A 27,972-nucleotide genomic window follows, 5' to 3' on the forward strand; every position below is an offset into this window, starting at 1 on the left:
ACCCCAATATAGAAAGGGCAATGGTGCATATAGCTGATGTTCCTCTGGATATGGAAATGCATGTTAATTCTCCCTCCCCCAGGAATGTAATGGATGCATGTAAAGTGGAATAGATCCCTATCCGGCGAAACTTCACACACAGAACTCTGCACAACTAGAGCAACATTGAGGGCCTGTCTTTTCCCAGGCTAGTGAGGTTACAACTTTTTGTCCATTATGAAGGATCGGTGTCACATTTATACCCAATGCCAGCAGCCCTTTGAGCAAAAGGAGCTTGATGTTAAAGCTCCATTGGCTATAAGCCATCTTCGTCCTTCTGCACTTGCTACTGTTCCTGCAAACTGGGCTGCGCACCTCCTCCTCTCGGAGAGACCATGGGAACCAATGACCCTGGGAGGAACCGAAGCAAGGCCAACTGAAGCAAGGCTCAGGGAGGCCCAGAGGTGTTCACCTTTGGGCCTCTCTGAGCCTTTCCTGCCACTGCAGGAATGATGAATCGCCGGCAGGTTCCAGCAAGGCTCCAGCCTGTAAGGCGGCCTGCTCTGATGTGGTGCTCTCTGGATCCATTGGACTGCCACTCCATCTTCCCTGGCCAACACATCTGGAGGGCCGTAGGCTAAGGAAGGCTGCTGTAAAGCCAACCACTTCCAGCTGCATGACAGCTACTGCTATGAGATCTGGACACAAAGCTATTTCCTGGAAGGCCTGTTTTTAACTGTGAACAGACTGTGGCAGCAAGACCATCAGCTTGGAAGCATCATCCTGTAACTAAGAACTAGTGCCTGAGTTTGCTTCTCTCTCTCTCTCTCTCTGGCTAAGTTCGGATGACACACTAATCAACTGGTGTGCGTATGTGTGTAGTAGGAACAGAATGGGAAACAACCATTGATTAGTGTGTCTTCTGTTGTTCAAACTCAGCCTCTCTCTCTCTCTCTCTCTCTCTGAAAGTCGTCCTATTTAGGGTGACCATATGGAAAGGAGGACTGGGTTGCTTTATCTTTAACAGTTGTATAGCAAAGGGAATGTCAGCAGGTGTCATTTGTATGCATGCAGCACCTGCTGAAATTCCCTCTTCATCACGACAGCTAAAGCTGCAGGAGCCCTGCCCCCTTGACCAAATACAAAAGAGGGTGAACATCCATCTTCTCACCTAGCACTGGTAAATTTATACAGAGGATTGGACAGCAAGTTATTATTATTATTATTATTTATTTATATAGCACCATCAATGTACATGGTGCTATTAAGCCATCTACTATTTGTGGCTAGATGGTTGATAGCAAAGCATTGGAAAGATGGCAAAGGGCTCCATATTGATAATTGGTACCATTGCTCTTTTAGAAAAATTGACCCCCAAATTGAGGCAAGTGCGAGGACAACTAAGTGAAGGCAAATTTGAGGGGTTATGGAGGAAATACATTGATTTTTTTGAACAAAGAAGAAGATGGAAGAACACCTTCATCGGCATATATAGAGTTATGAAGTGTATAGGTGGGTGGGCAAAGAGAATAATTTCCTGGGCATCCTAAATTGGCTAATGTTAAATAACATTAAATCCAGATGGGAACATGCATTTGTATTGACACTGAATGTATACATATGATGTAATACTTGTCCTATAAAGAACTATAAATTATAAAAAATAAAAAAGTTATAATGAAACCAAATATGATACCTGTACACCAAAAGTTACAGCATTTACCATTTGCAGTTAGAGATGCTTTTTCTGAAGAGATTAAGAAATTGGTACAACATGTTATTGAGAAGGTGGATTCATCTGAACGAGTTTTACCTGTAGTAGTTACAAAGAAGAACAATGGTGACAATCATGTTTGTGTAGATTTGAGAGAGCCAAATAAAGCTATGGTGATTGATAGCCATCCTCTTCCACATATCAAAGAATTTTTTCCACATATCAAAGAACTCCAGAGAGCAAGGATGTTTTTTACTCTTGATTTGCAGAGTGCATACTGTTGTGTGCATGCCACATGAAACATACCATCAAGTTATGTTGAATGAAGTCAGCAGAGACCTTACGGCATTTGTTACACATGACGGATTATTCCGTTTTAAACGCGTTCCCTATGGACTCACATCAGCACCCTGCACTTTCCAAAAAATGATATCAATAATTCTTAAGAAACAAAAAGGAGTCTAATGTTATCTGGATGATATTATTGTGTTTGGAAATGCTCCTGAGGAACATGAAAGTAATTTGCAGCCTGTATTAGTGCAGCAGGCTTGAAGCTTAATTTGGATAAATATAAGTGTAGAGCTTTCTTTTCTGGGACATACAATTTCACCACAGGAATTGAGACCTGACCTTATCATGTGTTGGCAATGCTAGAGGCACCTTCCCCAAGTGATGTACAAACTTTAATTCCTTTTTGGGCCTTCTTGGTATGCAAAATTTATTCCTAATTATGGATCTATTGTTGAGCCCCTTCATGAACTGTTAAGAGGAACGTCAAGCTTCATGTGAGCTACACAATCTAGTTTTGAGAAGTGTGAAAAGGTTGATCATTAATAGTCCCGCACTTGCATTGTTTAATCCTACTTTACCTATAGTTGTGACAACAGATGCTTCTGATTATGGACTGGGAGCAGCACTTATGCAGCTCCATGAGTCTAAGGTGGAAAAGACTGTTGCATCTGCATCAAGAACACTTTCTGAGGCTGATAGGAAATATTCAACTGTTGAAAAAGAAGCGCTTGTTTGAGTTTGGGCTACAGAAAAGTGGAGGACATATCTATGGGGCCATGTATTTAAACCGCATACTGACCATAGGCCTTTGATCACATTGTTAACCACAAAGAGAGTAGGATGAGTAGGAAAGCGTATTGCTAGATGGTCAACAAAACTACTTCCCTTTGTATATGAAATGGAGTATTAACCAGGGACCCAAAATGTGAATGCTGATTGTTTGTCCCGTTTGCTTTTGCCATCACCTGAGAATCAATTGGAAGGTGACGAAGAAGAGTTGATATTATCACTAGTAAACTTACGGCAGTTACACAAGAGCAATTTCTAGCTGCATGTTTGGCATGTCCAATCCAACAAAAGTTATGGGAATTTTTGACAGGCAGATGGCCTAGTAATAAGAAAAAGCTTGAACCTGTTTTGTTGTCTTATTTAGAATATGTGACGAACTCTCTTTGCATGATAGGTATGTGTTACGGGGAGTTACTTGTGCAAGAGGAATTGCAGTCTACATTTATACATTTGGCACATGATACCTATCAAATTGTAATATGGTATAGGTTTTATATGCTCTTTTAACTAGTTTAATGTATTATATTGTATTTAATGTTGTTCCCCGCCTTGATCCAGAGGGAGAGGCAGGTAAGAAATAAATCTATTATTATTATCCCTTTCTTGCTCATGGTGGTTTTGCCAAGTCATGCTGCCCTTTACAAATTCAGGAATTTCCTGATAATTGAGCAAGTTTTAATTATGACTGCTTTCTGGATGTTGGTGTGGACGTATTTTGGTAGGCCCAATTTCTGAAGGTTTTCTGTATAGTTATTTGATGTGATGCCGGTGACTGATGTGACTAACGGAATAATTGTGACCTTTTCCTGTTGTCATAGTTCTTTGACTTCCATGGCCAGTGGTGTATATTTTATTGGATTGTTAGAACTAAACAGAGATGAACAGATCTGTACTGGTGGCCAGGGATGGATTCTCAAACGGAAGCAGCTATAAAATCATTTGTTACTTGTTAATCATATAAGACAGCAATAACAGGTGCATCACCATTACAGCCACTCCGACTTCCAGATGCTGCATGGGAAAAGGTTGCAATTGATATTGTAAGACGTTTTGATGCTGCTCCAATTGATTGCCATTACGCTATCACATTATTATAGCAAATGGCCCAAAGTAGTGTTTACATCTCAAGTTACCTCAGCTACTTAGAATAGAAACATAGCAACATAGAACAGTAGAGTTGGAAGAGGCCTATAAGGCCATCAAGTCCAACCCCTACTCAATACAGGAATCCATATTAAAGCATTCCTGACAGATGGTTGTCCAGCTGCCTCTTGAAGGCCTCTAGTGTGGGAGAGCCCACAACCTCCCTAGGTAACTGGTTCCATTGTTGTACTGCTCTAACAGACAGGAAGTTTTCCCTGGTTTCCAACTGGAATCTGGCTTCCTGTAACTTCAGCCTATTATTCTGTATCCTGCACTCTGGGAGGATCCAAAAGGGATCCTGGCCCTCCTCTGTGTGACTACCTTTCAAGCATTTGAAGAGTGCTATCATGTCTCCCCTCAATCTTCTCTTCTCCAGGCTAAACAAGTCCAATTCTTTCAGTCTCTCCTCATAGGGCTTTGTTTCCAGACCCTTGATCATCCTCGTTGCCCTCCTCTGAACCCTCTCCAGCTTGTCTGAATCCTTCTTGAAGTGTGGTGCCCAGAACTGGATGCAATGCTCAAGATGAGGCCTAACCAGTGCCAAACAGAGGGAAAATAGTACCTCACACAATTTGGAAGCTAGACATCCATTAATGCAGTCCAAAATAGCTTTTCCTTTTTTTTTTTTGCAGCCACATCACACTGTTGGCTCATATTCAGCTTGTGATCCACAACAATTCCAAGATCCTTCTCACTTATAGTATTGCTGAGTCAAGTATCCCTCATCTTGTAACTGTGCATTTGGTTTCTATTTCCTAAATGTAGAACTTGGCATTTATCCCTATTAAATTTCATTCTGTTGTTTTCAGCCCAGCACTCCAGCCTATCAAGATCACTTTGAAGTTTGTTTCTGTCTTCCAGGGTATTAGCTATCCCACCCAATTTGGTGTCATCTGCAAATTTGATAACCATTCCCTGCACCTCCTCATCCAAATCATTAATAAAAATGTTGAAGAGCACTGGGCCCAGGACTGAGCCCTGCAGTACCCCACTCATTATCTCCCTTCAGTTTGATAAGGTACCATTCATAAGGACTCTTTGAGTCCGATTTTGTAGCTAACTGTGGATCCACCTAATAGTTGTTCCATCTAGCCAACTTTTAGCTAGTTTGATAATCAGAAAGCCATGGGGCACTTTGTCAAAAGCTTTACTGCAGTCAAGATATATTACATCCACAGCATTCCCACAGTCCACAAGCGAGGTTACCCGATCAAACAATGAGATCAGATTGGTCCAGCAGGATTTGTTCTTGACAAATCCATGCTGGTTTCTAGTAATCACTGCATTGTTTTCAAGGTGCTTACAGATTCTTTATAATCTGCTCCAAAATTTCCCCAGGGATTGATGTCAGACTAACTAGTCTATAGTTCCCAGGTGTCTCCTTTTTGAAGATAGGGACAACATGAGCCCTCCTCCAGTCGTCCGTCACTTCACCCATCTTTCATGATTTTGCAAAGATAATAGACAGTGGTTCTGGGAGTTCTTCTGCTAACTCAGTTATTACTCTAGGATGCAGTTCATTGGGCCCTGGGGATCTGAACACATTCAATGGAATTAGGTGTTCCTTGACCATTTGTTTATCCTTATCAAACTGCAATCCTGCCCCTTCAGTTTGTACTTCACTTTTTCCAGGCAAGTCATAGAACTGCTTTTAGGAGAAGACTGAGCCAAAGTAGGCTAACTGATCTCAGAACTTTCTGAGCTCTAGCCTTCCTCTCTGTTGTTTTTAGTAGAGAAGGAAATTTGAAATTACTGATTTCAGATAATGGAGCTCCGTTCATCTCAGTGGAATTTGAAACCTTCTTAGAGGAGTGTAATATTACCCACTGCAGAACATCTGTGTATTACCCTCAAGCTAATGGGGAGATTGAAAGATTTAACAGAAGCCTGAAAGAAAATTTACAGCTAAGATAGAAAACATGGAAAACTTTCACTAGTGATTTTTTGCAAGTATATAGTGCTACACAGCATGCAACAACACAGAAATCATCTGCAGAGTTATTGCCTAGGAGAGAGATGCATACTAAATTGAACGTGGCTGGAGTGTTAAAACCTAGACCAGATATTCCCTTGGAATCTGAAATGAGAGAGAGGGTTAAAGAGAAACAAAGGAAATCTATGGATGTCATGGTGCTAAGGAAAAAATATTCCAATGCAACTCCTTTGTTCAAGTTAGGAAACCTGGAATTTTACAAAAGGGAGAACAGAGATTCACATCACCTTATAAAATTACTGAAAGAGGACCTTATACTTATAAACTTTCTGATGGATGTGTGTGAAATGCTTATCTTGCTTCAGTAGACTGCAAAGATGAGGAAGATACCCATTTTGTGTTTGAGGATTTGCCGTTCTCACCCATGCTACAAACTATGCCAGCAGCTGGGCCTGACCAACCGGAAAGAGAACCAGGAAGACAACCAGTCTGTGTCAGACAACCTGCTTGGACTAAGGAATATGTTATGTAGTGTTGGTTTGTGGGACTATGGAGGGTTTCTTAAGAGGGGGAGAAATGTGATTTTAATGATGAATTTTCAACCTTATAATTTTAAGATGTTGTGATTGTTGTTTTAATATTGTATCAGTTTATATGCTCTTTTAACCAGTTTCATATATTGTATTGTTGTATTTAATGTTGTTCCCCACCTTGATCCAAAGGGAGAAGCAGATAAAAAATATATTATAGAGAGCGGGGATTATACCCAGTTGAATGGTGGCGGCCTATAAGAGGAAATTGGGAAGCTTAGTCAAGCATACTGCTAGTGGTGCTTAGTTTTGCAATGGAAAATTATTTGGATAAAGCTGGAAATAGAACTGCTCAAGCTGAACTTCAGAACAATTTTGGTTCATCCTTATTCAAAAATGAAGGTATCTATTGGCCACAATGTGCATACTTCGTAGAATGAGCAAGAACATTTAACGTTCAAAAGAATGTTTGAACTTATGAACATTAAGAACTCTCTCAGGTCTGTTGATTTTGCATTGGTTAATCAATGTCAACCCAGAGCCCTGTCTGCTCCATTGGTAAAGCAGTACAACAGACATTTATGTATTTTGGTCACTTTATTAAATGAGATATTAAATAGATTTAAGTTTCAACTACCAAACAGCACTTTGAATGGTGAAAACACAGATAAGCATACTGTCATACTTGAATGCTTCTCTTTAAAAACACGTTTCCAGTCCTTAATATATATTTTACAAAAAGAGCCTTATAGGAAGAAGTGACTTTTTTCTACAGTACTTTTATGATATTTAATACATAACTGAAAAAAGCCGTCTAAACAGAAACAAAGGCCAAGTCTTCACAGCTGTATGATTTCAGCAGCCAAAGCTGGTCAAGGGACTGAAACGTTACTATACAACTGGGACAAAAACATGTACAGTATCACAATACTAAGCAAAAACGCTTTACATCCAAAGGAATAAACAGGTTACAAAATGTGGAGAATTTAGCAGGCAAAAACTGTATTACAAGCAACATTTTTATTCATCATCTTATATAAGCCATTTCAACTAGGTAAAACATCTAAAACAAATATAAAAATGAGTTTTATTTGATGCCATTTTCTGTCTTTAAATATTGGTTAAAGCTTCGATGTTATACTTAAAAGCACGTTATTATGCAGCTATAATGTCAAGTGAGAAATATGTATGCAAAGTGGTCCAAGTTTTACTTCAATGCTTCTCGTCTCCATGACATCCTCATACACATTACTTGTTGTTTTTGTGGCTGAGGGTGAAAAAAATGTGTCTTCCAAAATGTTAAAGCCAAAAAAGGAAAACCCCAATAGAGATGCCAAAAAAGCCAGAGTCAAAGGGGGTGGAACTAAGGATGTAGTTTATTCTAAACCAAAATCCAACATGTTTCGGACCCTAAGGTTTCTTCCTCAGAGTAATCTAAAAGCCTCTGGCTTTTTTGGGCATCTTCCAAAATGTTGCCTTAAACTTTCACACTTAAGTCTCTGGAGTTGTAAAAATGTCACTGAAATCCTCCGCTCTATTCAGAAAATGCAGGAATGTCCTGGGCAGTTACATTTCTTCAGACATTTGTCTCAGGAAGTCTCTATTTCATTTCTTCTGAAGTGAACACAACAACTTTGGGAGTTTTCCCTCCTCACCAAATTAAAGAACTGTATTGAATAACACCACTGGATGAACCAAGGATTCTCCCCACATTTGATCACGAAAAACAGAAACCAGCCACTTATGGCTAAATTTGTTGCAAAATATCAAGTTATGTTCCTACCACCAACCAAACAGTATTCACTTTAAAATGAAATCTTCCCCCAAACTAGCATTGTCTGGATGCCGACATTCAGATAGGAGAAGATAAACTAGTTGTTCTTCACAAATGAATCAGAAAACCAAACTTGTAGACTGCATGTGAGCAACTTCTACTTTTTCAGCACTGTTTGGTGTCAATAGCTCTCTCTAGCTTTCTTGGATCTCTAGAATTCCCTTGCTGTTTTCTTATTCCTACTCCAATACCCTCAAATGTACCTGTCATTTAATTCTATGCCCATATTTCGAAAAGTTCTCTCTCTGGAGACATCAGCTAGACGAATACAAGGAAAAGCTTTCACGTTGTCAACACGGATCTTCATAAGCCCAGAAAATGGATAACCACCCCATTTTAGTGTTGTAAAGTTGAAGTGTTGTAAAGTTGAAGTGTTGTAAATGAAGCGTAATTAATCAGAAAAGTACTTCTTTTCTAGGACTGAAACCAAAAGAAAAACCAAGTTGTTTTCCCTCCCCTCTTTTATATTCTTAAAAGAAAGAAACATAGGATGGGGGAAAGAACGCAGGGCAACCAGGATACTTATCTATAAAAGAAGGAATTATTTCATAATTTGGGCAGTACTGCAAATTGCGAAAGCACATTTCTTTACATGCTGAGAGAGCAATGGTGCGCCCGATTCACGGTTGTTTACTCAACACGAGCTCAATCCCAACCACTGCCACCATCTTTAAGCCCTGAAGTTCCAGGAATTCATCTCCCGTAGCCCCCCATCCTACTGCCGGCAACAGGATGAGACACTCGCACCCGTATAAAGGAGTCGACGTAACGGTGCTTTGCATCAGAATCAGCACAGGGTGAAAATACATTGGTGAAGGACAAAAAGTTACTCGATGTTATTTCATCGCAAAGATGAAATAAAAGTGGCAGAAGGCTAGAGAAAATAGCATCTTCTCAGGCCGTAACTTAAGGCTGCAGACACAGTTTCCAGAAAACTGCACAATTCAGAAGTTTCAGAGCAGTAGTATTTAAGAATATTGCACTCAGTTCTGTCTCAAGGTCATTTTCAGTTCCTATGCTTTATTTTTCCATCACAAACGATAAGTGTATTATGTTAGTCCTGCCTTGACTTATTTCACATTTCGTGAAAGAATATAAAAAAGTTCCATAATTTGAGGAATCAACTTTAACCAAGAACTCAGCTGTGTACATTTGTTTCTGACAACCGAAATATACAGATCTGTGTAACTTCCCTAAGCTTCTCCCATTTGACGGCCGTTTTTATGGCTATTAACAGCAAGCATAGGAGTTTAGACAGGAAACCTGTACAGCCCCTAATGTTATGGAAGGACCTGTTTTCACTGAAAACAACTGGATTATCTCCTGTACTCAACACATGTAAGAAGATTCTAGGCAATATCACTGACAAAAATCGCGGGGAACATCACGTCTTATCAAAAACAAAGTGGAAACGCTAAAATGGAAAATGGCGACTAATGGGGGGGAAATCACCCAAACTATTTATACAGTTGAGTTCTGTTAAGCCATTGATTCCTAAAAAAATAAAAAAAAATCTCTCTCTCTCTCTCTCTGATTTTAACGATCCTTTAAATTTCTAGTGCAAAATCACATTGATTTCCCCTGGGACGTTCCGGGGTTTTTGCCACTCATTGGGGGAGGGGCACGCTGCAAAGGTGGTGGGTGCATAGCGCCAGCAACGGATTGGTACATTCCTCTCATATCTATCTGTTGGAAGTTGGAAGGATTCATGATTAAACCAGGCGGCTTTGGCATCATCAGATGACTCATAGCGGCTTGCTGAGCGGCTTGCTGAGCGGCTTGCTGAGCGACTTGCTGATAGGTCAGCTGCTGCTGCTGCTGCTGACTGTATTGGTGCTGTAGCCTTCTGTTCATTAGAATCCTCTGAACGCAACCGATTAACTGTGGAGGGAAAGTGGAGCTGTTACAAGGGCACGGCCTACCTCAATAATGTCTTTTCCTTTAGCCATGGGACCCCTGACAAATTGATTTTAACCCTAAACTTGATACTTGCTGCACCGCTATCACCATCCCTAATGTGGTGGCATTTGCAAGCTGGTGACTGGAGAAGCCAGTGAGCAAGACCATTGAGGACCACAGTCCCCTCATGACTTGCCCATTGTACTGCAGGCAGCGTTTATCTTGGTTACCATGGGGACAGGCACTCTCCTGTGAAATTGCTCCCATATATCAGTTACAGCATTTTCTCCTCCGGTACCATTTGCCACCCCTTTGAAAATTCTAATGTGAACAACCAGACAGACATTTTGTGGCGAACACCACAGGAGAAAACACTTCCAGCTTGACAGAACGCTTTCTTGGAAATTTTCAGGTTTCGCAATATAATATGAAACCACACAGCCCTGCAGGGCTTTAACTAACATGCATATTAAGAGACGTTAATTCCTTGGTGCCGAGAGGCAGAAAGTCTGCGCTTGGCAGGGACATGATCTGGAAAAGAACACCAGGAAAGTCTGGCGCAGGGCAACTTCAATTCTGCTCCATTCCATGTTGTTTATTAATATGTATCTGTTTTTAAAGGAATGAGATTCTCAATTATACAGAAGAACTGCAAATTACATCAACTTTCTGGTCTCTGCGTGTACCTATCTTTATATCAACGTCAAAATACAAAACAAAAGATAATAGAGAATTCCACTAACTTCCATGCTGCAACAATAATTATATAGTGCTTTGTGCAAGGACTCAAAGATTCTCAGAGAAAGCCTTATAACAGCACTGCAAGGCCAGGTAGCATTATTGTCTCTATATTACAAATAGCAGGGCTGAGGATGAAAGGTAACGGAACATTTATTTATTTATTTTATTTATTACATTTATATACCGCCCCATAGCCGAAGCTCTCTGGGCGGTTTACAAAAGTTAATTCCTTGGTGCTGAGAGGCAGAAAGTCTGTGCTTGGTACTTAGAGAGAAGGTTCCTTCTGGGTTGGTGTGCGGAAGGCATCCCACAATGGGTTCGCTCCCCTATTGCCCAGGAAAAACCACATGGCTGAGTTTTAAGTCCTCTATAAGTCTGAAGCTCCCCCTAGTCGGTTCCATCCGTGGCTAAAGCTCAGAAATGAGGAAGAAAACATCCTTTTGTATCATAGATAAGAACCCCAGATCAACAGATACTTAGAAATCCATCTGAGAATACAAACTCTGAGGATTCTTAGGAGAAGGTCTAGCCAGACAAGTGCAGAGAAGAGTGGCCTGATTACCTATACAAATAGACTTGGTGGTGTTGCAGAGTGTGGTTGGGATGCCTTCTGCGCTCCAACCCAGAAGGAACCTTCTTGGCAAGTACCAATGTTCCGTTCTCCAGGTTGGTGTGAGGAAGGCATCCCACAATAGGTCATGCTAAAGCTAAAAAAAACACTTATTTAGGTGGGGAAAATCTGAGGCCGAGTCTATTGTACTTTTACTCCTTGGTGGAAGACTCTCCTGACAAAGGAGGCATCCGCTGAGGCATATGTGTCTGTTTTTGTTACAGAATTCGTAGCGGGATAGATCTACAGTCACTTGCTCCTTTCTGATTTTCTGCAGAACTCTGGCTAAGAGGGGAATTGGAGAGAATGCACAGAGCCTGTCTTTTGGCCGGTCGATGTACAGCGCATCTATTCCTTCAGCTCCATAAGTCTGGAATGTGGAGAGAAATCTTGGCCGCTTGTGGTTGTGCCTCGATGCAAACAGGTCCAGTCTGAGTGGGCCAAAGCGGTGTAGGGCTTCCCGGAAGACTGATGGATGTAGGCTCCATTCCCCAGGTCTATTTGTTGCCGACTTAGATAGCCTGCTGTATGGTTCAGAGCCCATTTGATGCGTTGCACTGATATGGAGGCTAAGTCCTGCTGGGCCCACCCATAAGAGCATGCGTTGGGCCTCTAGGTGTAGGGAAGGCTTTCAGACCCAGATGGGCTGCCCTGAGCTCCAGCCAGTTGATGCTGTGGCAAACCTGTTCAGGTATTTGAGGTCCGGTATCGGTCTCCAGTCTTTGCCCTTTTTTGGTCACCAGAAAGAAGATGGAATAAATACCCTGGTATTTTTCATGAGATGGTATTGGTTCTTTTGCTCTTTTCTGAAGTAGATGTTATACTGTGGTAGATATGATGCGATTCTTAGTGGCGGATTGTGGTCTATGGGATGGGATTTTTATTTATTTATTTATTTATTTATTTAAGGATTTTTATGCCGCCCTTCAGCCAAAAAAGCCTCTCACGGCGGCTTACAAAAGTATTTCTTGACAGTCCCTGCCCACAGGCTTACAATCTAAAAGACATGACACAAAAGGAAAGGGGATTGGGAGGGAGGAGGGGGGAAAGGAAAGGAAATTCAGGCACTGCAATCTTAGTTGGAATGAACTGAGGGGGAGGTTGTTTCCAAAACTCTATGAGATAACCGTGGGAGATGGTGTCCAAGACCCAGCGATTGTCTGTGGGATGTTCCCATGCCGGGAGGAAATGCTGAAATCTCCCCCCGATGATGGATTCCCTGGCGTCCAGACCTGGAGGTCTGGAAAATATAAGGGGGTTTGGCAGAGGAGCTAGAGGAGCTGTGCTTCTTGGCTGGAAGTGGGATCTGGACCATGCTGGCTTAAGGAACCTGTAGCTTTTGGATCGAAAGGAAGATTGGTTAGTGATCCAGAATGGGCAAAACTACACATAAGACCAGGCGAGTTTTTTTTTTTTAATCTTTTCGCCGAGAGGATGAAGGCATAACTTTTTTCTTATCCTTAGTTTCTATGAGCACACCTTTTAAGGCCTTTTCTCCAAAAAAGATGTGCACCCAAGATTTCACCTTGAGGGAAGATCAACGTTCCAGTGCTTGAGCCAAATGGAACATCTTGCCACATTATTAGCTGCTGTGGAGATGGCTGAAAACCGGAGTGCATCTTGTGTGGCATCAGCCAGGAAGGCAAAAGAGTTAGAGAATTAGATCAGTCCTTGGTATAAAGTGGTCTGATTTAATTCTTATTGTTTATTATGTCTTCCACCCCTAAGATGGAAGCTCTAGCAAAATAAGACGGTACTGCTGAGGCCCTTAAAGCGAATACTGAAGTTTCATGTGCCTTTTTTCATGTACTTCATGTATCCGATCTCCTTTCCCCATGGTGTTTTCAGGGAACGTCGCCATCTTTTGGCATTACAGCATCTAAGAGGAAGGCCGCCACAGGGGCATCTACTAAGGGAATTTTTAGTTCTTCCATCACATCATGAGGAAGAGTGTAAAACCACTGTGCTGCACTGACTCCCTTTTTTCCCCTGGAGGGGAGATTTCCACTCATCCTTCATTAATTTATTGAAGGTATTAGGAAAAGGTACCTCTCTGGCTGGCTTGGGCTCTGGAAACATTGCTGCCCTTCTAGATAAGGATTGCTGTTGCTCAGGTTGCACTGGGTCACTAGCGAGGGAAGCAATTGCTTTGGTCAATAAAGGTAAAAAGTCCTCTTTGTTAAAGAATCGATTGGACGAGAAATGGTCTGCAATTTCTGTGTCTGACCACCCACCCTCCTCCCCTTCTGAAAAGGACTCCTGCAGGAAATGATGGAGGAATCACTGTCAGGGTGGGGCCCAGCCAAAGCGCTCTTGGATTTTGTTAGCGTGGCCTGTGGCCGTGGAGCATGGGTCTGGAGAGTCACCCTCAGAGCCTGCTGATGAGTGCAGACTATGGGAAGGATTGTAAAGCCTTGTTTTTGTTTCTGTAAGAGAGGGTGAAAATAAAGGCTGGTTGTGAGGGGAAGATGGTCAAAGAGGTAAGGAGTTTAAGAAATCTTAGAAATAGAGATAAGTATAGGCTTGATACAGAAGATGAGAATCTGCTCTGACCTGGGCAAAAAGCAGAGACGGAACTGGCTAGGAGGATCTTCAAACCGATAGAGGGCTTAAAACTCAGTCACATGAGTCCCTGCTTTTCCTGGGCGATAGGGGGAGCGAACCCATTGTGGGATGCCTTCCGCGCACCAACCTGGAGAATGACTTGCCTACAGTTCTCCCCCAGTAAGTCAGTAGCAGAGGTGAGATTTGAACTGGGCACTGTTTAGCTCACTGCTCATTCTGTATACCACTATGCTACACGTGCTCTCCCTTTTGAATCATATAAAGTTGCTCCTTTCTTCTTTAACTTCACGAAGAAATGCTTTAACATTTTCAGCACCCATATATGGCCACCCAACTGCTGAAAATCACTCATAAAATTCCCAAGGACAGCTTCCTTTTTTATATAAAGCAGGAATTCCTGGCAAGGGGAGAAACTCAACTCCCACCAGACTCAGTCTGGGTCTGTTCAGACAACATGCTAAGCCATGGCTATCCCTTCTGCAGCAAATGGTTAAGTGAGCATGTTCAAACTGTGGTTATGTAGCCCCCATGGTTAGGAATGGTTCATATGACACGCTAAGCCATAATGTTTAGATCAAAATGCTTCACCACCATGGCTTAGCGTGTCATCTGAACAGGGTCCCTAAGTGGTTACAAAAGAGCTGGTGCAGCAAAAGTGTTTGGGAGCAGGAGGTGCAAAGTCTCCCAATGCGAATTTCAACTCAACCACTAAACAACCCTCTGGGGTGCTTCTGAGGCACAGACCCCTCCTTCTCGGCAATGGAGAGCCACTACAGACACATCTTGGGAAGGTGGTGGTGTAGGGTTTATACAAACAACGCAAGTGCCCTTTAAGCTCCTTGGGGGAAAAAATTATGATTAATAGCTCTCCACAAATGCACTTCTATAATATTGTACTGTTTGCTATTTTCCCAGGCCTACCTGAACCACTAAAACCAACAGGCATTTGGGATTCTTACCATCTGTTGCTTTGTCAGGACATCGTTATAGATGGCCTCCCGGCGTTTAACATCCAGCTCCTGGCTTGCTTGTCGGCTTAGAGCTAAAGCCTGGACCTGGGACTCCGTGAGGGTCAGATTCTCCTTCCACTGCAAAAGAAAACCCCCGCAAAGGGTTTGAGAGTAGCTCTCGCAGAGCCTCATTTTGTTCTGAAATGCGTCAATAGAGTTTGCCAGGAGAACGCAGCAACTCCATTTTCAGAAAATAGTCTAAAACACATCTACTGAGACATTGCAAGAGAGCCCTCTGGCCCAATTCAGACATGTCATTAGTCACAGGGATTCTTCCTCCATGTGCAAGTTGCGTCCACCCACACATTCCTCTTCATTTGTCAATCTGTACTGGTGGGCCCAGTTCAACATGCACCTTCACGCTGTGGATAACTTCTAGGAGTCCAAGCAGAAACGTGCAACCAACCAGCCCTGCACTCCCCCTTTCCCCACATGGCCAGAACCAACAGCAGCAGTCAGTGTTTCCCATGCATCATGGAATGTTATCAAAGTGTGCTTTATTAATTGTGTACTGCTTGTATGCACTGCACAACCCTAAAACACACAAACATACAAGTACAAGAATATATATATATATATATATATATATATATATATATATATATTTAATGTAAATCAAACAACAGTCGAACGGACAGTGGGCTGGCTTGAAAGACTTCAATTGAAGGGTTATTTTTTTCCTGATTTTTAAGTGAAAGAACAGAACACACACATACACAGCTGCCTTGAATGGACTTAAAAGAATATTTGAAGGAACAATTCAAAGAAAAGGCTTTTTAAAAGGATTTCTTAAGATTTTTGGACACGCACACACTGGGGATGGAACAGCTCAAACAGCTTTCTCTGTGACCGAAATGAACACCATCAGACACGGAAAAATGATTGACACTTCCTCCCCCCGAACACTGCGATTGGAGGAGAACACAGTCACAGACAACACTGCAGCAATTCCTAATTGGTTAGCCACAGATGTCAATATCAATTATCAAAACTACCCCACCCCATCACCCCATGTTCCTTATTGGGAGGTTTTCAATTAGACACACCACAAACACAAACACACACACACACAAAACAATCAAATAATTTTGGAGACATTAGAAGCTCCAATTCGGCACATCTCCACTCTGAAATTATTCTGTGGGTTTAGAAGCAGCCAATCTCCACTCTGGAAGATCGAATGCTCCGCGGATGTTCGTGGTTATCAGAACTTTCCAGTGCAGAGCACACACCCCTAATAAATACACTGGTCGCTGTCCTCTATGAAGTTGTTCATAAAAACATGTACTCACAAGGAATCACCAGATACCAATCATTAGTGAAAAGTAACTAGGAGCACTTGATGCACTTCTCTGAAATCTATACACACACACACCCAAAACTGTCTCATATTATCCATTACTTTACTTACTATAGTGGAAATTATGTCTTCAAGGGGCTGAATTCTTGCTCCAGTAACATTGTTAGTGGCTTCCACAACTTTTTCTCTGCCTTGATTAATGAGATCCTGGATAGAATGTTAAAACGTGATTAATAGCGGTTGACAGAATTTGAAACGTGATTAAGAATGGTTGAGTAACAATAGGTGGAGTTGTCCACAAATACAGCAAAATTCTACCTTGATGCAAGTAGCATCTAATCTCGTACATGTTTTTGGACCACAGAATGGAAATGATCCATATGTTATTACGGCAGGGGATTAACTGCTCCTCTGCTGCTGATCTGTTTTATGTTTTTATGGTTTTTAAATTTTGAATATTATCTATTTTAAGTTTTTAAGGGTTTTTAATTTTGTATATTTATTTCCTTAAATCTTCAGTGTTTTGGTCTTTGTAAACTGCCCAGAGAGCTTCGGCTATGGGGCAGTATATAAATATAAATAACAACAACATCTCATATAGATGTTTGCAGAAGTTACTATATTCCCATGCATTTCCCCCCAAACTATTAAGCACTGTTAATTTGAAGTTTAATTTTTGCAATGTGATCCAGAAATCAAGATCTTACAAACTAATGTGCTGGCCTTTTATTGTGAAACAAAGATGAATGAGACCCCCTCCAAAAAAATACAATATAATTTTGAAAGATTCAACTTTTACCTGTACTTCTCCACTGCCCAACTAAAGTATTCTGCTCATGGTTCGGGGGTAATACTTTGATTAAGTCCTCAGGGTGCAGCAAATATTACATCATGGTACTTGGGAATTTCCCACCTACCTCCAGCTGCTGGTTGCTCATAGCAGACAGGGCTGCCAGATTGAAAGGAATATACGGGGTTTGAGAGTTGAAGTTGGTTTGGAACATATTTGCCCCAACTGGCATGTTGAAACGCATAGTCAGGCCCTGAAAAACAGAGTATTAGAACATCTTAAGAGAGCTTGATCGATCCAAAGTGTCAAAGTAATAGCCACAGGCCAGCCCAACAATGACGAGTTTAAAAGTGATTTTTGTAATGTCCACAATAAGCAAACATGAGCCAACTATTGATCTGGTGGTGGTGACACAGAAATAGTGTACCAACTAAGCCATCAAGATTTTTAAAAAAGTGTATCATAGAATAGTAGAGTTGGAAGGGGCCTATAAAGCCATTGAGTCCAACTCCTGCTCAGTGCAGGAATCCACCCTAAAGCATCCCTGACAGATGGATGTCAAGCTGCCTCTTGAATGCCTCTAGGGTGGGAGAGCCCACAACCTCCCTAGGTAACTGGTTCCATTGTCACACTGCTCTAACAGTCAGGAAGTTTTTCCTGATGTCCAGACAGAATCTGGCTTCCTGTAACTTGAGCCCATGATTCTGTGTCCTGCACTCTGGGATGATGGAGAGGAGATCCTGGCCCTCTTCTGTGTCACAACCTTCTAAGTACTTGAAGAGTGCTATCATGTCTCCCCTCAATCTTCTCTTCTCCAGGCTAAACATGCCCAGTTCTTTCAATCTCTCTTCATAGGGCTTTGTTTTCAGACCCCTGATTATCCTCGTTGCCCTCCTCTGAACATGTTCACATGGTCCCTGCTTTTTCCCGGGCGATAGGGAGAGATAACCCATTGTGGGATGCCTTCCTCACATCAACCTAGAGAAATAGTTAACTGCTTCAAGAAACAATACACTGGATCAGTGACCTAATAGTGGAGGGTGTCTTTTAAAATATACTCACTTCAGTGCTCATGAAAAACAACCCGTATTTAATGAAACTTATGTTTCATCTCTCACCTGGCACTGAGACACTGCCATGATGCCTAGCAGCATTAGTGGACTCACAAAGAACACAGCAGGAGAACAGCATGAATGAATAAAATATAGGAAAGCTTGCTAAGCAGGAGATTCTAGTCTCAAAAAATGAAACTCAATAGGTTTGAAAGGCGTAAGCTTCAAGTACAGCAGCTCATACTATTCAGTCTAAACTCCCTAAGAAAGCTACTGAACCTGAAAAAGAAATTTGAATCAAAAGCAAATGAGCGGCTTCCCTAGCTGCACTGCGCCAGCAAGATGTGCCCGCGAACATCTCCACTAAATGCAAGGGGAGAAGACGGCCTGTGGGGTATTGGGAGTGTGGCTGCGTGGGGAACATGGTCAGCAAAGAGGATCAAAGGGCACCACAAATTAACAGGGCTGCAGCAGCGTGCAAAGGCTGATGGGGTCTGCTTAGCCTCTATTGATTGCTTCGCCAGGTGCTCTGACAATTCACACCCAGAGCAGTCTCTGCCAGCTCCAAAGCTGCACTTATCTAGACCTTGAACCGCTTTCGGCGTCCCACCTTCTTTTCGGCTTCATATTCGGCCCAAGCTGCCTTCCTCTCCTCTTCAGTCAATTCTTCTTCTTCTTTGTGGTCCAGGAGGGAATCATGTTCATGATAGCCCACAATGTGTTCTTTTTGGATCTGGAGCAGTTCAGCTAGAATTGTATCCTGGGAAATAAAAGTGGCGGAACACTCCATAAATACACATTGACATTTTTTAATGGAAAATACAAAATCTGGATACATTTTGAGCAGAGGCGCTTATCTTCAGGAGGTATTAAGAACAGTGGTAGGAGGAAAGTTTGTCCCCTCAACACCCCCATTTCTATGGTATGAACAGCTGATCTGGCTTTGGGTGGAATTTAACTTCGTAAGACTATTTTTTTAATTCAGTACTTTGAGAGAGATCAATGTTTCTTCTCTCCTTGTAAATACAAAGGCACATCATGAAAATGCATACTAGAGGCTATGTTTAGGAAGAAAATAGTTCTACAACTCCCAAGCATTTCCCCAGCCAGCCATGCTGGGAGACTTTCATCTGTCTAAACATGCATAGGAACGCACCCTTAATATAGGAAGGACTGACACCTTAGTCTTCTCGGTCGCACATGACATCCATATGTGTAGAATTATGCACAAAACAAATGAATGAGACCTGGAGGGGGAAACTAAATCATAAGCTTTGGTCTTATGTACCTCTTTTCAATTCAGTTTACTTTTTCAAGACTGACCAAATAAATGGATTTACATGACTACACTTTTTGCACTGTAGCCATACAGCAAAAACGTGTATATTGACATTTAGTAACAAACTAATAGCAAAAAAAATATTAATCACTACCACAAATCACTGGAATGGAGAGTTGGAATTATTTAAGGCATTTTATTCAAGGAGCAATCTCCCAGGATACAAAACTTAGCAAGCAATGTAAGCAACAGGAGTTGAAGGCTATATTCAAAAAAGGAACCTACAAACGTGGAATGAGGGTGAAATATTTATAAGTAACTCTCTTGGTCAGGCAGCTCAGAAGACTGATTTTTAAAAGTAGAAAATCAGAATAAACGAAACAAAGAATTCAAGAATTCCTAACGTAAGATGTATTTAATCAAACTGATTTTTATATTGTAGTGCTTTTTATATTGTATTTTGTATTTGTGTTTTTTAACTTATTGGTTGTTTTATGATGGTTTTAATTTTTGTGAACTGCCCAGAGAGCTTCGGCTATTGGGCGGTATAAAAATGTAATAAATAAATAAATAAATTTCTACCCAACTATCAAGGGCCTGTGTGTTTAAAAGGAAACTTGGCAGTGAAGAGACAGTCAGCTAAGTAAATCCTCCAGGAAATTATTATTATTATTATTTATTTATCTTCATACACATCAGAGAAGACTTTAATATGAAAATAAGAAACTGGAGTCTCAGCAATCCCATGTCCAAGTCAAGAGCGCAGGTGGAGACCCATCATGGGAGTGACTTGCAAGAGGTACCTGCAGTGAATTAAATTGTTACGTGGAAAGTAGTCTGGAGATTAGCTGTGGAAGGATGACTCCATTTGGTATTTTGGTTGTACTTTTATACCATACTTTTTATATTGTGTTTTTACGTTGCAGTTTAAGTTTTACACTTTAAATATTCCTATGGTTTTGATTTTTGTGAACCACCCAGCGAGCTTCGGCTATTGGGCAGTATAGAAAGGAAGGAAAATAAATAAATAAATAAACTTTTGTGGACATGGAGCTTGCCTGCATTAAATTAGTACATCCGGTTCAGGGGGCGAGGAGTTACACCTCCTAAGTCTCTATGGCAGTGGTCTTCAACTGGTCCAGCCCCAAGACCCACTTTGGACTCCCAGCCTGCAATATGGGACCCCCCTTTCACAATTTCACATTTGCCCAAAATGGTGGCAACAGCTTTGCCGCGACCCATCCGGATTGATCTCATGACCCGCTTCTGGGTCGCACCCCACTGGTTGAAGACTACTGCTCTGTGGTATGAATAATTGTGTTACCTCTATTGTGTTACATCTATTTCAGAACAGACCACATAGCTATTTCATGGAAGAAAGAAACCGAACAGCAGGCTCAAGACAGGGAAAAGTAAGTCATTTCATACAATGCACATGTGAAAAGTAGGTTTAAAAAAACTCTACATAAATTTATGGAAGGCAGGCTATTAAGTCATAATATTTGGTCAGGACCAGGATTCTTCTGATTATCAGGGGCCGGCCACAAACAGGCTTACACGTTTTCACCACAGTATCTGATTGGCTACTGTCATAGATGGACCGGTAGCCTAAAGAGATTCTTGGTTTCACCCAGCACAGCAATTCGTATTTCCTTTCCTTCCAGAGACAAAGAACTAAATACTTTGCTACTGTAGATGCTAGCTGTGTATATTGGCTTACTTTGGGCAGCATGGGTGTATCCCTTTTCTTCTTCTTTTCTGCATTAGAATCATCCAACAAGTCTGGATCAAAAGTATAAAGCTCAGTGAGTTCATTCATGGTAAAATGACGCTCAACCTGCTGCTGATCAACAACCCGGAAAGACAGCGACTGTTTAGTTACTTGACGATCGTAGATCTTGTCTTCCATCGTTCCCTTTAAAACAAAACATATTACACTTTACGCCTGTATAAAGGGCTTTGATAGCTATTTCATCATGTGTTGTTGGTAATTAAGAGTGCTTTTTATTATCTTTGTCTGGTCTGCCAATGGTGATCCTACCTGGACAAGGAAGGCCTAATCTCACATCACTGATGCACAAGTTATGTCCGGGTTAGGCTACACTCTATGTGAGGCTGCCTTTAAAGGAAGTTTTGAAGCTATGACCAGCTTAACTGAAGGACTACTTGCATCCATGTGAACCTACCCAGCCCTCGGACTAGCATCAGAGGCCCTGCTCTCTGTTCCATTATTAGCAAAGACCAGATGGGCTGCTACCAGGAACTAGGCCTTTTCAATGGTGGCACCACAACTGCGGAATTCTCTTTATAGGAAGATCCACTGAGCATTCTCACTTCTGTTTTTGACACTCTCTGAAAACATACTAGGGGGTTGACTCTCCCTTCTCCTTCCAGAAACAGGGCAGATGTACTGAAACCCGCATAAGGTCATATGGTGACCATTCCGAAACTGCAACCCAACAGCTTTCTTCCCTCTTTTCACAGCTCAGAATGACCAGCCACTGTCACTGAAGTAAAAGGAAACTGGGATAAAGCATGTTCCCGATGGGCAAAGGATTGATAAATAGCCACTTTCCAGAAGAGAGTGTGACCAGCCTTTGAAAGAACACAGCAAGGAGACCATAAAAATGCAATATTACTATGCCACTTTAAGTATTTCAGAACATAAGAACCAGCCTGCTAGATCCGGCCAAAGATCCAGTCCGTTCAGCATCCCCTATCACATAGTAGGCAGCCAGACGCTTCCAAGAAGTCCACCAGCAGAGTCCACCCTGCATAGTGTAGAGAGAAATCCCACCCGTCCCACTCATATATAATACGACAACCCTTCCCCAAACTGGCGCCCTCCAGATGTTCTGGGCTGTAACTCCCATCATTCCCAGTCATATCCAAGTCGAAGAGTTTGAGAGAATAGGCATGGCTGATACTTCAGGTTGCGAATGATATTATGTATTCTCCCTAGAAGACCACTTCAACCTTTTAGTTTAAGCCACAGTAAAGCTAATAAATGTGTGACATCACAACTTGACAACTGCTGACACCTTTTCACACCTCGCTGTTTGCTAGAATGTGTTTTTTTTAAAAGGTTGATCTGCATAGCAATACGCTGTTGGCTTCAAACATACTTTCAAATCAGAGACCAACAGTGTGGAAAAACATTCAGTTGTGACCTACCTGAGCCAAGAACCGGTATACGAACACAGGTTTATTTTGCCCAAAGCGATAAACCCTGAAGATACTCTGGATATCATATGTTGGATTCCAAGAAGCATCAAAAATAATTACTCTATTTGCAGCCACCAGATTTATCCCAAGGGATCCTGCTTTAGTGGAGATAATAAACAAGCGGCCTCTGCAAAAAGCACAATAACATTTTATTCATAGAATAGAATCATAGAACAGTAGAGTTGGAAGGAGTCCACAAGGCCATCGAGTCCAACCCCTGCTCAATGCAGGAATCCACCTTAAAGCATCCCTGACAGAGGGTTGTTCAGCTGCCTCTTGAAGGCCTCTAGGGTGGGGCAGCCCACAACCTCCCTAGGTAACTGGTTCCATTTTTGTACTGCTCTAACAGTCAGGAAGTTTTTCCGGATGTCCAGCCAGATTCTGGCTTCCTGTAACTTGAGCCCATGATTCTGTGACCTGCACTCTGAGATGATGGAGAAGAGATCCTAGCCCTCCTCTGTGTGACAATCTTTCAAGTATTTGAAGAGTGCTGTCATGTCTCCCCTCAGCCTTCTCTTCTCCAGGCTAAACGTGCCCAGTTCCTTCAGTCTCTCCTCATAGGGCTTTGTTTCCAGACCCCTGATCATCCTCATTTCCCTCCTCTGAACCCCCTCCAGCTTGTCTGTGTCCTTCTTGAAGTGTGGTGCCCAGAACTGGACGCAATACCTAACCAGCACTGAGTAGAGGGCTGAGCAATTTGAAAGCTATACTTCTATTAGTATGCTATACTTCTAGAAGTATAGAAGCTATACTTCTATTATACTTCCTAAAGCTTTTAAAACTTGATGTTGTGCGGACTTTACACTGTTAGTTTTACCCTACCCTGTGCCTGCTTACCCTACCCTGTGCCTGTTGGCATTCTCTTCCCCTCCTTATTGTTTTACTATGATTTTATTAGATTGTAAGCCTATGCGGCAGGGCCTTGCTATTTACTGTTTTACTCTGTACAGCACCATGTACATTGATGGTGCTATATAAATAAATAAATAAATAAATAAATAAATAAATAATAATAATAATAATAATGCAGCCCAAATAACTAATATTGTAGTGTATTTCAGAATGATTTCATTCAATTGACAGCTCCACCAAGAAATTTTCATGACCATGCACCATCCTGTACTTATTTTATATTGACCCAGGGTTCAAATATCTAGTTTGAGAGCAAGCTATGATTAGTAACAAGAATTATAAATGCTGGTCCAGATGTCATGGCAAGTCATATTACTGCTAATCGGGGAAGGGAGGCAGAAGGCGGATGGAGCGCATGTATGGAGCTCCCGATCAACAAGCAAGTAGTTTGGCAAGTAGGGCCAAAGCATCTGAACCAGATCTTTGTGAAACTAAAAAGCAATCGACTTTCAATAGGCCAAGAAGACGTTACACTGCAGTGGATCAGCATTCTCAGGAAGCCTGCTGCACTGTACACCTAGAGTGACTACCTAGAGTGGGACGCTTACCAGCTTTGAAACCAGTACTTAGTGAAACAGAGAGGGTAGCAGCTAAGAACATTACAAACGGCAAGACGCACTAATTAAATTGGCTTGCACAAATTACCAGGATAGTGAGGCATCTGGAAACCACAACCTGGTTCAAAAGACTAGGGTACGTTTAGCCTGGACTAGAGAAGATTAAGGGGAAACATGAGAGCAGACTTCAAATGCCTGAAGGGTGGTGATGAAGAAGATGCTCTCTGCTGCTCCAGCGGGCAGGACTAGCACCAATGGGGGGAAATTGCAGGGAAGCAGATTCCAGCTAAATATTAGACATTCCCTCATGGTAAGAGCTGTTCGACAGTGGGACAAACGGCCTCGGGAGGTGGTGGGCTCTCCTTCACTGGTGGTATTTCAGCAAAGGCTGGACGGCCATCTGTCAACCATGTTGCAGTTGTTTCATCCGGCACTGAGAAGGGGGCTGGACTAGACAACTTCCAAAGACCAACTTTAGGACTTTGTTATTATTTGCACCGAGTTTTCTCAGGGAAAAAATACCTTCTTAAGCCCAAAATACGTAAGGAGTCATTGCCAGATACCTACCAAAATCCTTGCATTAATTTTTCTTACATGTAAACCTACTTAGGGCTTTATTAAAAAATTATATTGCTCATTCTAGCCATCAATTGACACATTCTGACACTACTCACAGACCTGTTTATTCTTTCAAATAAAAAAAGCTCTTTAAAACTGTAACTCCTGAATATGCTATAATATGAACATGAGACATAAGAAATTAAAACAGTCTCCTGTCACAAATGTGTTTGTTGTTGTTGTTGTTATTATTATTATTATTACAAAGATGCACTTTTCCACTTCTGTCGCACTTTAGTATCTTTGTAAAAAATAGAAAATATATTAAGCTGCATTTTTACAAAACTAACAACAACAATACCCTCCCCCAGTTTACAGTAAGAATTAGCAGAGGGGGTTTCCTAGTACAACGCTCAAAATGCAAGAGAAAATTAGTGAGATATATTTATCTACTACGTTCAGTAATTGTCTAAATCTATACAACATGTGCTGAGAATTGCATGCGTGTCACACCAAAGGGCAGGACATGTAGCAATGCAAACCCTCTAATCAACAAACGCTAAAGGAAGCCTTTAACGTAGCGAGAGAGAGAATCCCTTTCTTAGACCAAATCCCAACATCGAATGCACTGTTTCTCGTTAAGGGAAGACGTAACTCATTGTGTCCACAGCAGGGACTGAAGCAGGGGTGGAGAAAGGAAGGGCAAGAACGGACTGGGCTAAAGTAGGCCACAACTTTATTGATGACAGGCTTCAAGGGCAGGAGACCCCGGGCCTTGGACAACTGGAATGCGGACAGGAGTTTCCCACGTGTGTCTGCTGAGGTGGGTCTCACAGGAGGAAGGCTAGATAAGGACAGGCAACAGCAAAGGCGGCAACGCCAGAAAAACAGTGGCCAATGCCTAGGCCGGGTCCTTAATAAATGATCCAAGAAGAAACAAGCGAACAAAAAAAACCAAAAAAAACCCCCTACCCTCAGGTCCACTCCAAGCCAATCCCAGTCCTTCTCCACCAATTCTGCCAACGATACGCTGGTCAGCCCCCAAAACAGAGTCATGTAGATTGTGGCGTGGTCAGGTGGCCAAAACCTGATCAGATGCTCCTGCTCTTCACCTATTCTGTGGGCCAAAAGCAGCTCTCCACCAAAACTCACAACTATTCTAGGCCTGCTAATGCAGAGTGAGGCCCACTTGCGTATTTAGGATTGCAATGACCAGAACATTCTTAAGAGTGTGGAAGTCCTGTTGAAGATGGTGTGGACAAATACCCCTTTCTTAGGGAATGTACTGGAGAAGGTCGTGGTGGAACATTTGCAGCTACTCTTGGAGGATACTGATTATCTGGACCCATTCCAGTCTGGGTTCTGTCCTGGTTATGGGACTGAATCAGGCTTGGTCGCCCTGATGGATGACCTTCATCAAGAGAGGGGCACAGGGAGTGCAACCCTGTTAATTCTTCTCGATCTCTCATAGGCTTTTGATAATATTGATCATTGTATCCTCCTGGATCAACTTTGTGGGGTGGGTATCAGAGGCATTGTAGCTCCGGTCCTACCTGCAGGACTGATTTCAGAGAGTAACATTAGGCGACCATTCCTCGGCCCCCTGGCAATTGAGCTATGGGGTTTCGCAAGGTACCATCTTGTCTCCAACGCAGTTTAACATCTATATGAAGCCACTGAGAATGATCATTAGGGGATTTGGAGCCAAGTGCTACTGATATGCTGATGACACACAGCTCTATCTCCCTGTGACATCTGAAGCAAGAGAATCTCTGCAAGTCCTGGACCAGTGCCTAAACTCAGTAATGGGCTGAATGAGGCCCAATAAACTGAAGCTGAATCCTGGCAAGACAAAAGTCCTGTGGGTGAGTAGTTCCCAAGTCTGGGAAATAGGATCTCTGCCTGTTCTGGATGGGGTTGCACTCTCTCTCAAAGATCAGGTCCATCGTCTCACATCAGTCCGCTGGTCTCTGTCCACCACTCTGCCGCTAAGATCATCTTCTTGGCCCGCCGCTCTGACCATGTCACTCCACTTCTGAAATCTCTTCATTGGCTCCCAATTCACTCCAGAATCCAATATAAACTTCTCCTGTTGACCTTCAAAGCTTTTCACAGTCTAGCTCCTGCCTATCTCTCCTCCTCTGATGCCATGCTTCTCGCCTGTTCTTCTATGGCCTCTTCTGGACAGGGATAGCTTGGCTACAGTGATACAGGCGTTACTAACCTCAAGACCAGATTACTGCAATGCACTCTACGTGGGGCTGGCCCAGAACCTGGAGCTAGTGCAGAACGCAGTTGACAAGATCTGCTCCTTTTCTGAGGGAACTGCTTTGGCTGCCTGTTTGCTACCGGGCCTGGTTTAAAGTTTTGGTACTAGTGCAGAAAGCCCTAAACAACTTGGGATCTGGATACCTGAGAGCATGCCTTCTCCCTTACCAACCTGCCCAGTCACTGAGGTCATCAGAGGGCATGCTTCTAGTGATTCCTCAAGGGCCTATGCCCAGGCTGGAGTCCACCAGGAGAAGAGCCTTCAGCATGGTGGCCACCTTTCTGTGGAACTCCTTGCCCTTGGTGGTCAGGCAGACGCCAACACTGTGTTGCTTCTGGTGCCTCCTAAAAACAGACTTATTCCAGGAAGCATTCCTTGACTAACAGCCAAGGTTTTCATTAGCATTCTGTATGTGTGTTTAGTATAATAATGGTGCTTTAATTTTTGTATCTTTTACTGTTTTAATTCTTATGTTAACAGCTGTGGAATCTGTTTCAGATGCTGAACAGTATACAAATTTTGTAAATTAATAAGTACGAGATTTCAAATGAATTTGTTGTGTGCTGTACAAGATAACCTACCATACATAAAGTGACTAGCATGGAGAAGTAAGACAATCTTATGTATGATATACTATCTTCTACATGTCTCTAGGATTAGGATTGATGCATCCCTGAACAGAAGTACTTTACAAGGTTTGCCATACTATGGATGGACGATAGAAACTAATCATTTATGCATTAAAAAGAAACTAATCATTTATGCATGAAAAGAAACTTACCTGACATTAGTAACATCATTGAATTCTTCAGCCCATTTCTTTCTTGACTGAGCAGTAGTAGAACCATCTAAACGATAATAATCAATGTTTCTGAACCATTTTCCTTCACCTAGGAAATCAAAAGGCAGGTAAGTTACATGCAAGTACACACCCCACCAGCTGACAGATTCCATTTCTTTTTACAAGGCATGTTTATAATAAATCACAAATA

The 27,972-nt window shown here is 42.1% G+C and overlaps 1 protein-coding gene across 2 annotated transcripts in view; it reads right to left on the reverse strand.

Annotated features, from left to right (window-relative positions):
• Window positions 1-6,957: 6,957 nt before the first annotated feature.
• The window catches only part of ATRX (ATRX chromatin remodeler), a 97,373-nt gene continuing 76,358 nt past the window's right edge, over window positions 6,958-27,972 (reverse strand). For both annotated transcript variants that reach the window (XM_063141858.1, XM_063141856.1), the window contains exons 28-35: window positions 27,762-27,870; window positions 22,634-22,811; window positions 21,180-21,374; window positions 18,791-18,940; window positions 17,256-17,381; window positions 16,450-16,545; window positions 14,988-15,116; window positions 6,958-10,094 (exon numbers count right to left, since the gene is read on the reverse strand). In XM_063141858.1, the coding sequence (XP_062997928.1) occupies window positions 9,780-10,094; window positions 14,988-15,116; window positions 16,450-16,545; window positions 17,256-17,381; window positions 18,791-18,940; window positions 21,180-21,374; window positions 22,634-22,811; window positions 27,762-27,870 (1,298 nt within the window). In that variant the 3' untranslated portion in view covers window positions 6,958-9,779. The remainder of the gene's footprint in view (window positions 10,095-14,987; window positions 15,117-16,449; window positions 16,546-17,255; window positions 17,382-18,790; window positions 18,941-21,179; window positions 21,375-22,633; window positions 22,812-27,761; window positions 27,871-27,972) is intronic.

The sequence above is a fragment of the Elgaria multicarinata genome, chromosome 15, assembly GCF_023053635.1.
Source record: "Elgaria multicarinata webbii isolate HBS135686 ecotype San Diego chromosome 15, rElgMul1.1.pri, whole genome shotgun sequence".
Taxonomy (NCBI): Eukaryota; Metazoa; Chordata; class Lepidosauria; order Squamata; family Anguidae; genus Elgaria; species Elgaria multicarinata.